General features: G+C 39.1%; 1 protein-coding gene across 7 annotated transcripts in view; it reads right to left on the bottom strand.

Annotated features, from left to right (window-relative positions):
• Window positions 1–15,436, bottom strand: part of LOC140737735 (urea transporter 2-like) — a 139,504-nt gene that overhangs the window by 19,836 nt on the left and 104,232 nt on the right. For all 7 annotated transcript variants that reach the window (XM_073064322.1, XM_073064324.1, XM_073064323.1 and 4 more), the window contains one exon: window positions 5,808–6,000. In XM_073064322.1, coding sequence (XP_072920423.1) covers window positions 5,808–6,000 — 193 coding nt within the window. The remainder of the gene's footprint in view (window positions 1–5,807; window positions 6,001–15,436) is intronic.

The following is a 15,436-nucleotide window of genomic DNA, read 5'->3' as shown; positions in this document are numbered from 1 at the left end:
ACCAGCTGCACGTAATTTGGTGCTCTGTAGTTGCCAAGAAAATGTTCAACAACATCCTTGATTGTTTTCCATGCAATTTTCATTGGTCCCACTAGTAGTTCTTCAAATTGCCTGTCAATGATGACCTGTTAGATTTGTGGACCAACAAAAATGCCTTCCTTAATCTTGGCACCAGTTATTCTGACATGAATTATGAATTGAAATAACACATATAGGTGATTTTTTTAAAAATGGAACGAGATAGGGAAATTTCATGGTGATTTTCATGATCATCAGTCCAGTAGTATTGGTGTTCAGAGGGCCATAGAAATCCTTGTATGTAAGTTACTGAAAATTAATGTGCAAGTACAGCAACAACTAGCAATGGAAATGGTATGTTATGTATTATGGCAAGAAAAATTGAGTCATGCAAGAGTAAAAGGGTCTTACTAGAAGTATATAGGGTCTTGGTGAGGCCATACCTTGAATATTGTGTTTAGATCTGGTCTCCTATCTTAAGGAAGAATAGAGAGGGTCAGTAATGAAAGATCATTAGATATATTCCTGAGGTGGGAGAGGCTGGTCTAGGGAGGAAATATTAAGCTGTCTACATTCTCTTGTTGAAATATATATATATATATATGTATATATACACACATTTTTTTTTATAGAGCTTTACAGGATAGATGCTGGAATAATGTTTCTTCTGGCTGGGGTGTACAGAAAAAGGTACAGTACCACAGTTTCAAAGGGGACAACCATTCATAAATGAGATATGAAGAAACTTGTTTACCAGAGCATTTAGATATTCACTACCCAATAGGCTGTGCCTGTATATATTCAAAAAGGACATCGTTAGACTTTAAGATTGCGAAAGAGTCAAGGGATACTGGTTTAACTTAGTTAAGTACTACTGTGGTAAAAGACTAGCAATGACTTTATAGAATAACAGAGAATGTGTGAAGTCTTGAACGACCTGTCCTACTCTATTTCTTATGCTCTTATATTTGTAATGTTTAATCTTTAACTTATCTTTCATGTAGAGATTTTTAAATGCTATGCAATTGCTTATTTTCCATTAGAAGAATTATTTTTAGAACAATTCAGAAAGAAGTTCATAAAATAAACTAAGCTTTCTAATTCTATAGTATAGCTTAGAGTGCATCACTGAAAATGAACTCACGTTTTCGAGATCTGGACTAATGAATATTGCCAAATTAGCTGCAATTATTTGTGCACAGGAGCAAATACTGTATGAACTATTAACAGGTAATATATCAAATCATTCTGTCTTTCTAGGTCAGACAGATAAGCATCTTCAAGATGTGGTACCTCAAGAAAGCAGCATTCATCATTGAAGAGCAACACAATCCAGGGCATGTCCTTCCAAGTTACTACCATCCGGGAGGAAGTATAGGAGGCTGAGAACCCAAACCCAACATTTTCCCTCCACCATCACATTTCTGATCAGTCCATGAATCCATGAGCACTACCTAATTATTCATCTTCTGCACTATTTATTTACTTTGTACTTTATACTAATTTTTATGTCTTACACTGTACCGCTGCTGCTAAACCACAGATTTTACAGCATACGTTGGTAATAATAAACCTGATTCTGAGTATGTAACCTCTCAGGCCAATGACACAGTGAATTTTATAGTGATGAGGTAATGTTGTTAAAAAGAATATTTTCAAATTTACAGATCACAAAATGGGGACAGGAAGAAGCAACAAACAAGAAAGAATGGGTTAGGGTGGAAATCTTTATAAGGTTCCTGAGCAGGCCCACCCAGATATTTAAACAAATATGTTCCTTTTGTAAATTTCTGATTTCAGTGTATTTTCAGAATTTAATGTGTATGGTTCTACTAATTCTATATTATGGTTGACTCAGTATTGTCACTCTGTATTAATGATATGGTAACATCAATGCTATATTTCTCCTCATGCTCCAAAAAACTTCTGCCAATATCTGGTCCATCAATGTGGTTTGGCTCAGTTTAGCATTTCAGAAGGTAATAGGGAAGTTAGTGAAGTGCCAGGAATCTCTTGGGTAAGATGAGCTATTACCAGCCATTGAAACCAGACTAACAATCAATTTCTCTAACCTCTGGTGATTTCTCACCCTCGCTCGCTCTCGTTTACCATTCCCCATTCTGACTCCCCTCTTACTACTTCTCTTATCCTCATTTGCCCATCTTCTTTCCCTTTCTCCTGTGGTCCATAGTTGCCTCATCATTGAATACATCTCCAAAAGCACAAGCACCAACTTTAAATTCAAACATGGGTTTAAATAGCCTACAGGGTCCTGGAGATTCCACGGTACAAGTCCACATCCAGACTAGGTTCAAGAGTTAGTAGATATTTTGTTAGTCCATGCTGTTGGGGTCCTATGTTATTCTGGAATCTCAATGTAGTTTTCAGTTCCAATAGGTTGAACACTTGCCCTGACAACTAAATACCTGCAACGAACAGCTTGCCCAGGAGCTCTCAAAACAACTGCTTGCTACTGGAATAAGGATTAATTGGATGTCTAAAACTACATTCCTTGCAGGAGAGACTACACTGATTAATAGCTTAAAAAACTGGCCTTCCTGAGCATCAACCTCCTTTCACTCACATTTTCAAAGTTCAAAGTAAATTTATTATTAAAGTACATATATGTCACCATTAACAACCCTGAGATACATTGGCTTGTGGGCATACTCTATAAATCCATCACAGAATGATCAACATAATAGAATCAACGAATGACCACACCAATGTGAGCATTCAAACGGTGTGCAAAAGACAACAAGCTGTGCAGATAGAATACAGCAAATAAAAATAATAAATAAGCAATAAATATCAAGAACAGGAGATGAAGAGTCCTTGAAAGTGAGTTTGTAGGTTGTGGGAACATTTCAATGATGGGGCAAATGAAGTTGAGTGAAGTTATCGCCTTTGGTTCAATAGGCTGATGGTTGAGAGGTAATAACTGTTCCTGAACCTGGTGGTGTGAGACTTCAGTCTCCTGTACCTTCTTACTGATGGCAGAAGTGAGAAGAGAGCATGCCCTGGGTAGTGGGGGTCCCTGATAAGTGGGTATGCCCTGGGTAGTGGGGGTTGCTGCTTTCCTGCGACAAGTCTTTGTATAGATGAGCTCAGTGCTATGGAGGGCTTTACCCATGATGGACTGAGCCATATCCGCTACTTGTTGTAAGATTTTCTGTTCAAGGGCACTGGTATTTCCATACCAGCTTGTGATGCAGCCAGTCAATATAATCACCACTGCATATCTATAGAAGTTTTCCAACATTAAGCATACTTTTGTTTATAAATCAAAGGATTTAGTGCTTTCTAGAAATATATGATGAAAAAACTCTATTTGGGCTTCAAGCCAGGTACAGGTATCAATGATAACTGAAGTTTCAATGCCAAACTCTGCCACTTTCTTCAGGGATGATGCTTGGGTGTATCTAATCCGGTGGTATTTATACCCCTGATTGGTTAGTCCTCATGCAATCAGGTTTCCATTCTCCCACCTTGTTTACAATTGAATTCCTGTTCTTACTTAGAGTGAGACCTTCGTCTTTGTTCTTTTCCTCTAGTTTTGTTTCAATTGTTTCCTTTACCAGGCGGTCCCATAAGCCATTGGTGCAGCACAGCAGTTTTGTGCTATCAAAGTCAATCCTATGACCATTGCGAATGCAATGTTCTGCTATCACCAATTTCTCTGGGTAACCCAAATGAATATACCTCCTATGTTCCTTATGTGTTTCCACTGTGTGTCCCATCTGGCTGTTATACGCTGCTCTGCATTCACAGGGAAACCTATAAACACCAGCTGACCTGAGTAACAGGTCATCTTTGACCTGCATCAGCTCTGACTTCCTTATGGGTTTGTGGGTGGTATTAATCCGGTATTTCTTCAGGATCCTGGCGATCCTTCCAGAAACCGTGGAAATATAGGGAAAGCAGTTTTCTAAACAACACCAATTGGCATAACTTCCTGCCAGGGCTGTGACAATGGTTGAGTTAATCAACACAAAGGAAACCAGAATGTGGGAGATACTCAGCTGGTCAGACAGCTGAGGAGAGCAAAAGGCAGTTTACACCGCAGCACCTGGTGATCCAGTGGCATAGCTAACCGAGTTACTGTTAGGAATCCATGTCTGATTCCGACTTTGGTGCTGAATGACCATAAGGTCATAAGAGTTAGGAGCAGAATTTAGCCATTTGGGATCAAATCTGCTCTGCCATTTTATCATGGCTGATCCATTTTCCCTCTCATCTCCATTCTCATGCCTTCGCCTCGTAACCTTTCACACCCGGACTAATCGAAAACCTATCAATTCGTCTTAAATACACTCAATGACCTAAATTCCACATATTTACAACCTCATCTCTCTTTTAAGTGGACTTCCCTCTATTCTGAGGCCATGCTTTTAGGTCCTAGACTCCCCACAGAAGGAAACATCTTCTCCACATCCGCTCTATCTAGGCCTTACAACATGCAGTAGGTTTCAGTGATAACACCCCCCCCCCCCCGCCCCCATCATCTAAATTCCATCGAGTTCAGGCCCAGAGCCATCAAATGCTCCTCATATGATAACCCTCTCATTCCTGCAATCATTCTCGTGAATCTGCACTGAACCCACTCCAACATCATTTCTTAGAAAAAGAGACCAATATCAATTCCATCATTGAAATCATTCACATATATTAAAAAAATGGTTCCAACACTGACCCCTATGGAACACCACCAGTCACCAACAGCCAACCAGAAAAGGCTCCCTTCATTCCCATTTATTGCTTCTTGCTATCAGACAATTTTCTAACCATGTTTGTATTTTTTCTGGGATCTTATCTTGTTAAGCAGCCTCATGTGTGGCACCTTGTTAAATGTCTTCTGAAAATCTACATACACAACGTCCATCAATTCTCCTTTGTTTATCCTGCTTTTATTTCCTCAAAGAATTCCAGCAGATTTGACAAGCAAGATTTTCCCTTAAAGAAACCATGCTGATTTTGTCCTATTTTATCATGTTCCTCCAAGTCCCCTGAGAACTTACCATTAACAATGGACTCCAACATCTTCACAATCATTAACAATGGACTCCAAAATCTTTCCAGCCACTGAGTTTAGGCTAAGTGGCCTATAATTTCCTTTCTTCTGCCTCCCTCCCTTCTTGAAGCATGAGTGACATTTACAATTTTCCAGTCCTCCAGAAACATGCCAGAATCTAGAGATTCTCAAAAGATATTTATTAATCCCTCCACAATCTCTTCAGCTACCTTTTTCAGAACCTAGGGTGTAGTCCATCTGGTCCAGGTGACTTATCTACTTCCAGACTCTGCAGTTCTCCCTGTGACTGCATAGGGTTCTGCCCACATCCCAAGCATATTTTGGTTGGTAGGTCAATAGGTACTGTAAATTACCCCACAGTGTGTGGGTAAGTGGTAGAATTTGTGGGGGGGGGGAGTATGGGGGTAACAGAACAGGATTAGTGTAAATAGGGAGTTGAAGTTCAGTGCAGACAGAGGGCCAAGCAGCCCATATCATCTTATAATTCTCTATAAATCACTGTGAATTTGTATTTACTTGTCCATTATCAGGTGACTTCATAAGGCCTTCAACAAATATACAAAATTGTACACCGTGCATAAAGAAACAAGTAATTTTCAACAGTTATTTAAATGAAAATGTTTGCTCTTGTTAATAATATTTGAACAGATATTGTATATTAATTTATGTATTAACATTATATGTTCATGATATTGACAATAGATTAATATATTCTGCACCAATTTACAAAATTAAAAGAAAGCATATTGTTGCTTACCATAGGTATACTGAGATCAGGCCATGTAATATTTTGTGTTGTATGTACAGGTTCAATAAGAACCTGAGGGAAATGCTGATTGTAGTGTCCTGTGGCAGCCATGAACAAACCAACAGTTATGTTAAAAGGCAGCGTGAAAACTGGTAGATCCCATTTTCCCATGACAGCAGCCAAGGCACTGGAAATAATAGGGCTGCAAAAAGAAACAGTTCCAATGCAAATTAGCATCACTCTTTAAAGGGCTTGGTTATCCTATTTTCTCACATAAAGAATGCGTTACTTTTAAGCACTATTTTCATTCACTTACTGAATGCAACTTAAAATTTCATTAAAGGTGAAGAAGGGAGCTCATATAGCACTCCTATAATAATACTTAATTTTTCAAAACTATATACCAAATAACCAATTATAAATAATAAAAAAGAGAGATCTCAAAGATTAGCAATGGAGAGAGAAAACTCATGGTTGTAGGAAATAAGGTATAAGTGAGATTTACATTGAGTGGATGATCCCCAGTCTAAAGTCTTCAGAATTGAGCAGTATTCTCATTAATGGATAAATTCAGACTTGGATTTTAGCTGATCATATGCAGATAAATATAGCTGATCAAAGTAACTAAATTTGATTAAACTCGATGAAACTTTAAAAAAACTTTTTATATTTATTATTTAGTTCTGTAATAGGTAACTATTTTCTTTTTTTTATTAGTTTTTTATGCATTTTCTACATTGCTACAGATTTAAAAAAACCCAAATCAAGATGAAGAACCTTAATACAGTGCAAAAATAAACATACAATAATAATATAATACAAAAAAAGATAGTTACCTGATGGGTTCCCTGTGGAATTTTATAAATCATTCTCCTCACTTCTTTCTCCTCAGTTACTTTCAGTATTATCTGATTCGTTTAACTACGGCAAATTGCCACCCTCTTTCAATGAGGCATCTATTATTCTTCTTTTAAAAAAGGGCAAAGACCCAACAGAGTGTTCCTCGTACAGGCCGATCTCTCTGTTCAATGTTGATGTAAAGATCTTAGCTGAAGTGTTGGCTCATAGATTAGAAACCGTTATTCCCTCCATTATCTCTGATGACCAAACAGGCTTTATTAAAAACCGTCTCCCTTTTTTTAACATTCGGCGTCTATTTAATATTTTATACTCAGTTCCAACTGGGACTCCAGAATGTGTTATCTCCCTTGATGCGGAGAAAGCATTTGATCGTATAGAGTGGAACTACCTTTTTGCAGTCTTAGAAAAATTTGACCTCGGCCAAAGTTTCATCTCTTGGATCCAATTGCTGTACCTGTGTCCTACTGCTTCTGTTCTAACTAACTTTCAGAAATCCCAAGTATTCAATCTCAAACGTGGCACCCGTCAGGGATGCCCCTTAAGTCCCTTTCTCTTTGATTTGGCTATAGAACCTCTGGCGATAGCATTTCGAAAATGTCCTGAACTGACCGGGATTTGGAGTGGGGGTGTTGAACATAAAGTCTCTCTCTATGCTGATGACTTACTACTCTTTCTCTCATGTCCGTCTACATCCTTACCTCTAATGTTTTCACTTCTTGACCAGTTTAGCCAGATCTCTGGCTATAAACTCAACTTACATAAGAGTGAACTTTTCCCAATTAATAAAGAAGCACAAGAACTAATATTTCGAGATCTCCCTTTTAAAGTAGTCCATAATCAATTTACTTATCTTGGAATTACAGTCACAAGGAAGTTTAAAGATCTCTTTCGTGAAAACTTTGTCAACCTCTCATATGCTACAAAACAGAGTCTGGTACAATGGTCACCTCTATCTATGTCCTTGGTAGGTTGTATCAATGTTGTCAAAATGTATGTTCTCCCCAAATTCTTATACTTATTTCAATCTATCCCAATTTTTTATTCCTAAATCTTTTTTTGATTCCTTAGACTCTATTATTTTGTCATATCTGTGGCAGAATAAGCGCTCTAGAATTAATAAAATCCACCTCCAAAAATCTAAAAAAGAGGGTGGCATGGCTTTACCTAACTTTCGCTTATATTACTGGGCAGCTAATATACGTTGTGCTGCCTTCTGGTCTTTCTTCCACGGTCAACCTGAGTGCCCTAACTGGGTGGCAATGGAGTTGAGCTCCACTAAAGAATTATCTATATCTGCACTTCTTGGCTCTGCACTCCCTAGCAGTCTGCCCAGATCAATAGCTAATCCTCTGGTTAGACACACTTTGCGTATATGGGCTCAGTTCAGGAAATGCTATGGTTTCCAGGGGTTTTCCATTTCTAGCCCTGTCGCACATAATCACCTTTTTTTACCTACCACGTTCGATTCAGCATTCCATGTTTGGTACAGGAAGGGCATTAGACATTTTGAAGATCTCTTCATTGATAACCGCTTCGCTTCTTTTCAACAGCTCTCTGTTAAGTTCAACCTGCCTAACGCTCACTTTTTCAGATATCTCCAAATCTGACACTTTACTGCTCCTTTAATTCCTAACTTTCCTGAAATGCCTGCGAAAAATGCTATGGACCTATTTCTCTCCATTAATCCACTAGGTAAAGGTTTAATTTCAATTATCCAAGATAAACTAGCAGCCTTACGACGGGCCCCTGTGGATAAAATTAAAATGGCCTGGGAGCAGGATTTAAATATCTCCTTATCCGAAGAGAGCTGGGACTCAGTTCTCAAATCGGTTAACTCAACCTCTCTTTGTGCTCGCCATTGTCTCTTACAGTTTAAGATTGTTCATAGAGCCCATATGTCTAAATCTAAACTATCTCGATTCTACCCTAGCATTAGTCCGCTCTGTGATAAATGCAAGAGGGGCGTGGCCTCTCTCATCCATATGTACTGGTTCTGTCCTAGCTTGGAGAAATTCTGGAAAGATGTCTTCACTACACTATCGGGTATTCTGAATCAGCACCTAGAACCTAACCCCTTAATTGCTCTGTTCGGTTTTTGGGGCGAGACAGATTTATGTCTGGGTCCGACCAAATGCCGAATACTATCCTTTGCCTCTCTCCTGGCTAGACGCTTGATCCTCCTTAGATGGAGAGATGTTGCCCCGCCCACTCATGCGCAATGGCTTAACGACATTATGGCCTGCTTGGACCTCGAAAAAATTCATTATTCAGTTCTCAATTCGGATTTAAAGTTCCATAAGATCTGGGGGCCTTTTATCGAGTACTTTCATAACCTTCCTCTTGACTAGGGTTTTTTTTTCTTTTCAGTCCCTTGCTTTCAGCTCCTTTTTTTTTTCTGGTAGTAGGCATTATTATCCTCTGTTGCTAAGTGTATTTACAGTCTGGGAGTTTGACTGTCCGGACTTATACTCTCTATATTGTAGTGTGGTTGGTCTGGAATTGTTTTTTTTCTTGTGTTGTGGGGTTTGGGGAGGACACTAAGCTCACTTGTCTTTAATTTAGGTGCTTTTTTTGTTAAATTCTCTTCCTGTGTAGCATATTGTTATTGTATGCTTAACTTTGCTCTGTATTAATGCTCCTCATTGGGATTTGGGGTTTTTAATTTTGTAAAATGTTTTGAAAAACTAATAAAAAAATTAAACAAAACAAAAAAAAAAGGTAGTTGAGAAAGCACCCAAATTGAAGACATGTAAAATTAGTATCCTCCCCAAGCCCCGCAACAATAAAGAGCTCCAGACCAAACACAACACAATATAGAGAATATAAATCAGGACATTCAAACCCCCAAAACTGTAAGTACACTTAAAAACAGAAGGTATTAATGCCTACTACCAAAAAAAAAGGAGCTGAAAGCAAGGGACCGAAAAAAAAACCTTAGTTAAGAGGAAGGTTATGAAAGTACTCAATAAGAGGTCCCCAGACCTTATGGAACTTTATATCCAAATTAAGAACAGAATAATGAATTTTTTCAAGGTCTAAGCAGGCCATAATATCATTAAGCCATTGAGCATGCGTGGGCGGGGCAACATCCCTCCATCTAAGGAGGATTAAACGTCTAGCCAGGAGAGAAGCAAAAGATAATATTCGACACTTAGTCGGACTCAAACGTAAATCTGTCTCACCCAAAAAACCAAACAGAGCAATTAAAGGGTTAGGTTCTAGGTGGTGATTCAGAATATAAGATAAAGTTATGAAGACATCTTTCCAAAATTTCTCCAAGCTAGGACAGAACCAGTACATATGAATAAGAGAGGCCTCGCCCCTTTTGCACTTATAACAAAGAGGACTAATATTAGGGTAAAATCGAGATAGTTTAGACTTAGACATATGGGCTTTATGAACAATCTTAAACTGTAAAAGGCAATGGCGAGCACAAAGAGAGGTTGAATTAACCGATTTGAGAATCGAGTCCCAAGTCTTATCAGATAAGGAGATATTTAAATCATGCTCCCAAGCCATTCTAATTTTATCCGCAGGGGCACGTCGTAAGAGTGCTAATTTATCACGAATAAATGATATTAAACCTTTACCCAGTGGATTAATAGAAAGAAAGAAATCCATAACATTTTTCTCAGGCATTTCAGGGAAGTTAGGAATTAAAGGATTAATAAAGTGTCTAATTTGGAGATATCTAAAAAAATGAGCATTAGGCAGATTGAACTTAGCAGGGAGCTGTTGAAAGGACGCGAAGCGATTATCAATAAAAAGATCTTCAAAATGTCTAATGCCCTTCCTATATCAATCATGGAATGCTGAATCATACGTAGTAGGTAAAAAAAAGGTGATTATGTAAGATAGGGCTAGAAAAGGAAAAACCATAGAAACCATAAAATTTCCTAAACTGAGCCCATATACGCAAAGTGTGTCTAACAAGAGGGTTAACAATTAATCTGGACAAACTACTAGGGAGTACAGAGCCAAGAAGTGCAGAAACAGATAAATCTTTAGTGGAACTCAACTCCATTGCCACCCAATTAGGGAACTATTTTCTGAAGCTAAGATCTCTTTGGATGTGGTGAACAATAGTAACTTCTTGCTGAGTGTTGGAACTCTCCTGCTCCCAAACCCTTATGCAACCATCTCCCTGCTTTATCCCCTGATCCATGTTAATCTTCTCCTCTGTTTCTTCACTTTCATTTCATTTAGCATCACAGGTATCCTAAGTGATAAGCAATTATAAATTTAAAAAAATAGAAAGGTCACCAAGCATAGGAATGGAGAGAGGAAATAAGATATAAGTGAGATGAAATTACATAGAGTGGATGATCACCTGTCTAAGTTCTTTGAAACTGAGCAGTATTCTAATAAATGTCATTGTGGGTATCATAACCATGGGACAACCTCTTCAAGCATTATTTGTCAGATCAAAGGTGCTTCAGTGTCTTAATTCATCCATCCAAAGATGCTTGGTCACTCCTTTGTGTACAGTGATAATGCTGCAGCTTTTTGCGTCTTGTTTCAAATTTTAATGCCGCTTAAGTTGATTGCATTCATAGAGTGATTAAGCAACTGGTCATACACTATGCCAGGTGCTTTTCATTATTGCCTTGTATCACTGATTCCCATGCCTGCACACTTACTGAAAAGTTGAGTCTAATGGTGAGTTGCTATTCATCTCACCAGCATATGAACAGGAAAAAACTAATTCGATCCTGTAATTTTTCTTACTTCTCCTCACAACACTGAAGGACTTTATATGGTTCATTGAGTCTTTGCGATTTCTCCGAACAATCTAGCAATCTGATTTTCCCACTTATTTCCTCCTGACCTATTGGTTCTCATTGGCTCATTAATTATCCTATGATTCTCCTACCATCAACATTCACATAGAGCTAATTTACTGATGCCAATTAACTTACAAACCAAGCTGTTGTTGTGATGTGTACAGAAACAGAAACATTTGTGATCCATATAAAATAGAATAGAGTCATATAACATGAAAATAGGCTCTTTGGCCCATTGAGTCCACACCCATGAACCACCCATTTACAACCCTACAATAATCCTATTTTACTTTTCCTATATTCATATCAACTGCCCTCAGCAATTGCCTACACACTAAAGCAGGCATCCCCAACCTTTCTTTATGCCAGGGACCCCTGCCATTAACCGAGGCGTCTGTGGACCCCAGGTTGGGAAACCCTCCACTAGAGGCAAACTACAATGGCCAATAAACTTCCTGATCTGCATTTAATAGGAAACCCAAGTTTCTGTGGAAAATGCACACAATTATGGGGAACATGCAAATTCCAACGGAGGTCAGGATTGAACCCGGGTCACTAAAGCTGTGATTCCTATACAATTGCTCCCTTATTCCATCTAGACCAGGAGTTCCCAACCTTTTTTTATGCCATGGACCACTACCATGAAGCGAGGGGTCCGTGGACCCCAGATTGGGAAGCTCTGATTTACAGTAAAGTTGTTGTTAACATGTTGCTGTAGATGGTACTACTGAAGTTCTGATGTGTGGACAGAGAATAGGCATTGTGGTGAACTAGATATAATTGGTGTGCCGACCAAGCAAAGCTTTGACCCGGATGGTGTCAGATGTATTAACTGTTATTGGGAGATTGTGTAGTTTGAATATTCAGTCTGATCATAGGGAGAAAGTACAAACTAATCAAAAAACCACAAACTAATCTAACCAGAGGCCAGTCTAAACCACCCTACTAGAGTAGTGAGGCAGGTGCTCGATTGGCCACACACAATTTCAGGTTTCTAATGTTCCTTGGTCCAAAGGCTGGGACAAGTAGATCCAGTTGGCAGAAAAACATTGCATAAATGTTTCTGTATCCTAACGCAACAGCTCTCCTTCCACCACAATGTGATTAACAAACCACTCAGTGATCAGCTCCTTAATACAGCATGGGGACCTTCATTGTTCTCAATTTACATGGATGCCATGTGAGGACTCTGCAGCTGCAGAGAAAAATTGTGCAGCAATTCTTTCAAAATCTTTCATAATTTGAAAGACTCTATTAGATCACCCCTTAGCTGTATTTTTGCAAGGGAATAGAGTCAGGCTGTTCAACACACACAAAATGCTGGAAGAACTCAGCAGGCCAGGCAGCATCTATGGAAAAAAGTGCAGCCAATGTTTTGGGCCCGCTGAGTTCCTCCGGCATTTTGTGTGTGTTGCTTGGATTCCTGAATCTGCAGATTTTCTTTTGTTAGGGTTTTTAAATTACCTCCCTATTTATTTACTTATTATTATCCTTCTGTAGTTTATTGCATACTTCCCATGTTGAATTTCCTCATCCTTTTCAAAGCCTATTTGGTTTCATTTGCAAAATTAGATGTTTAAGATTCCAGAGTCTAAATCATTAATATAAGTTGTGAAGAGCAGTGTCACTGCACTGACCCACTTCTCACTTTCTTCCATTGTGAGTTGTTTTTCCTTTACTCCCTCTCTCCCCATTTCTAGCTTTCTCTCCTCAAATCAGTTGGCAATCCATTCTGCTGCTTGTTTTATTTTATTTTCTGACCTAATTCGTTTCACTTTTATGGAACACCTTATCAAAAATCTTTTGAAATTCTAATGCCTTTGAATGAAAATCCTTCTAAAGGTAAAGGATTCAGTCCAACCTATCACGGGTAAAGCCCTCCCAAACATTGACCATATCTACAGGAAACACAGTTGTAAGAAAGCAGAATCCATCATCAGAGATCCTCACCAACCAGGCCATGCTCTTTTCCTGCTGCTGCCATCAGGTAGAAGATACAAGAGCCTCAGGACTTGCCCCACCAGGTTCAAGAACAGTAACTACCCCTCAACCATCAGGCTCTTGAACAAAAGGGAAAAGGAGATAACTACACTCTCTTGTTCATCTATTGAGAAGTTCCCACAACCAGTGATCTCAATTTAAGGACTCTTTATCCATTATCTCTTGTTCCCATTGTCATTTTCTATTCCCTCAGTTATTGCTTGAAAAATTTCAGTGAAGCTGGTAGAGTAAGAAGTCCCTGCTGGTTATTCATTATTATACTTTTTGTGATTAGCGGTTCTTCAGTTCTCTTCAAGAATCCTTGTTCTCTCACTGATCTATAGTTTCCCGGATATGTTCCATCATCTTTCTTAGCCTTCTTGAAATGGAGTTTAGATTAGCTATCTTCCAATTCTCTGGCACTTCACCTTTTAGCCATGAACTAATAATTATGTATTAATCATTTGCCATCTTTTTCTTAATTTCTTTAAAATTATGTGGTTGCTATCCATCCTGATTACAGGTTAGTTTTTAAAATATAACTTTAAAATTTTGAAATGCTTTACTCAATGCTTCTATTTAAGAGCTGCAAGGACACGCTAGGGAGCTACAGGCTGGTGAGTCCAACCACAGTGGTGGGTAAGTTACTGGTAGAGAGTCTGAGTTTGACAGGATCTATCAAAAGGCAGGGACAGATTAGAAATAGTCAAAAGAGATGACAAACAAGATTAATGAGAGCAGGACAGTAGAAATTGTCTACATGAACTTCAGCTGGACTTTTGACAAGGTCTTGCATAATAGACCGGGCAGAAAGTTGAAATCACATAGGACCCCAGGTGAGCCAGCTGATTCGATATACTGGACAGTAAAGAAGGTTGTCTAAGGTTACATTGGATCTCGATCAAATGGGAAAGTAGGCAAAGGCATTACAGATGCAATTCAACCTAGATAAAGGCTAAGTGTTGAATTATAGGAAGTTAAACTTACATGGTATATGATAGGATCCTGGGAATGATATAGAACAGAGGCACTTAGAGGTACAAGTAGATAGTTCCCTAAAGTGGCAATACAGACAAACAAGGTGACGAAGAAGGAGTATGGAAACATAGAAAACCTACAACACAATACAGGCCCTATTGCCCACAAAGTTGTGCCGAACATATCCCTATCTTAGAAATTACTAGCCCTCTAAGCTCCATGTACCTATCCAAAAGTCTCTTAAAAGACCCTATCGTATCCAACTCCACCACTGCCACCGGCAGCCCATTCCACGCACTCACCACTCTCTGCGTAAAAACTTACCCCTGATATCTCCTCTGTACCTACTCCCAAGCACCTTAAAACTGTGCCCTCTTGTGGCAGCCATTTCAGCCCTGGGAAAAAGCCTCTGACTATCCACACGATCAATGCCTCTCATCATCTTATACACCTCTATCAAGCCACCTCTCATCCTCCGTCGCTCCAAGGAGAAAAGGCCGAGTTCACTCAACCTGTTTTCATAAGGCATGCTCCCCAATCCAGGCAACATCATTGTAAATCTCCTCTGCACCCTTTCTATGGTTTCCACATCCTTCCTGTGGTGAGGCGACATTATCTCTTGGCTCCTAAATTCAGTTCCATGATTGATGAATGTGTATGCCTTCTTAACCACAGAGTCAAGCTGTGCATCTGCTTTGAGAGTCCTATGGACTCAGACCCCAAGATTCCTCTGGCCTCCACGCTGCCAAGAGTCTTACCATTAATACTATATTCTGCCATCATATTTGACCTACCAAAATGAACCACTTCACACATTGAACTCCATCTGCCACTTCTCAGCCCAGTTTTGCATCCTATCAATGTCCTGCTGTAACCTCCGACAGCCCTCCACACTATCCACAACACCCCAACCTTTGTGTCATCAGATAACTTACTAACCCATCCCTCCACTTCCTCATCCAGGTCATTTATAAAAATCACAAAGAGTAAGGGTCCCAGAATCAGTCCCTGAGGCATACCACTAGTCACTGACCT

Source organism: Hemitrygon akajei, chromosome 13 (assembly GCF_048418815.1).
Source record: "Hemitrygon akajei chromosome 13, sHemAka1.3, whole genome shotgun sequence".
NCBI lineage: Eukaryota > Metazoa > Chordata > Chondrichthyes > Myliobatiformes > Dasyatidae > Hemitrygon > Hemitrygon akajei.
Note: the sequence above shows the minus strand (reverse complement) of the source record. Positions and strands in the feature narration are given on the sequence as shown.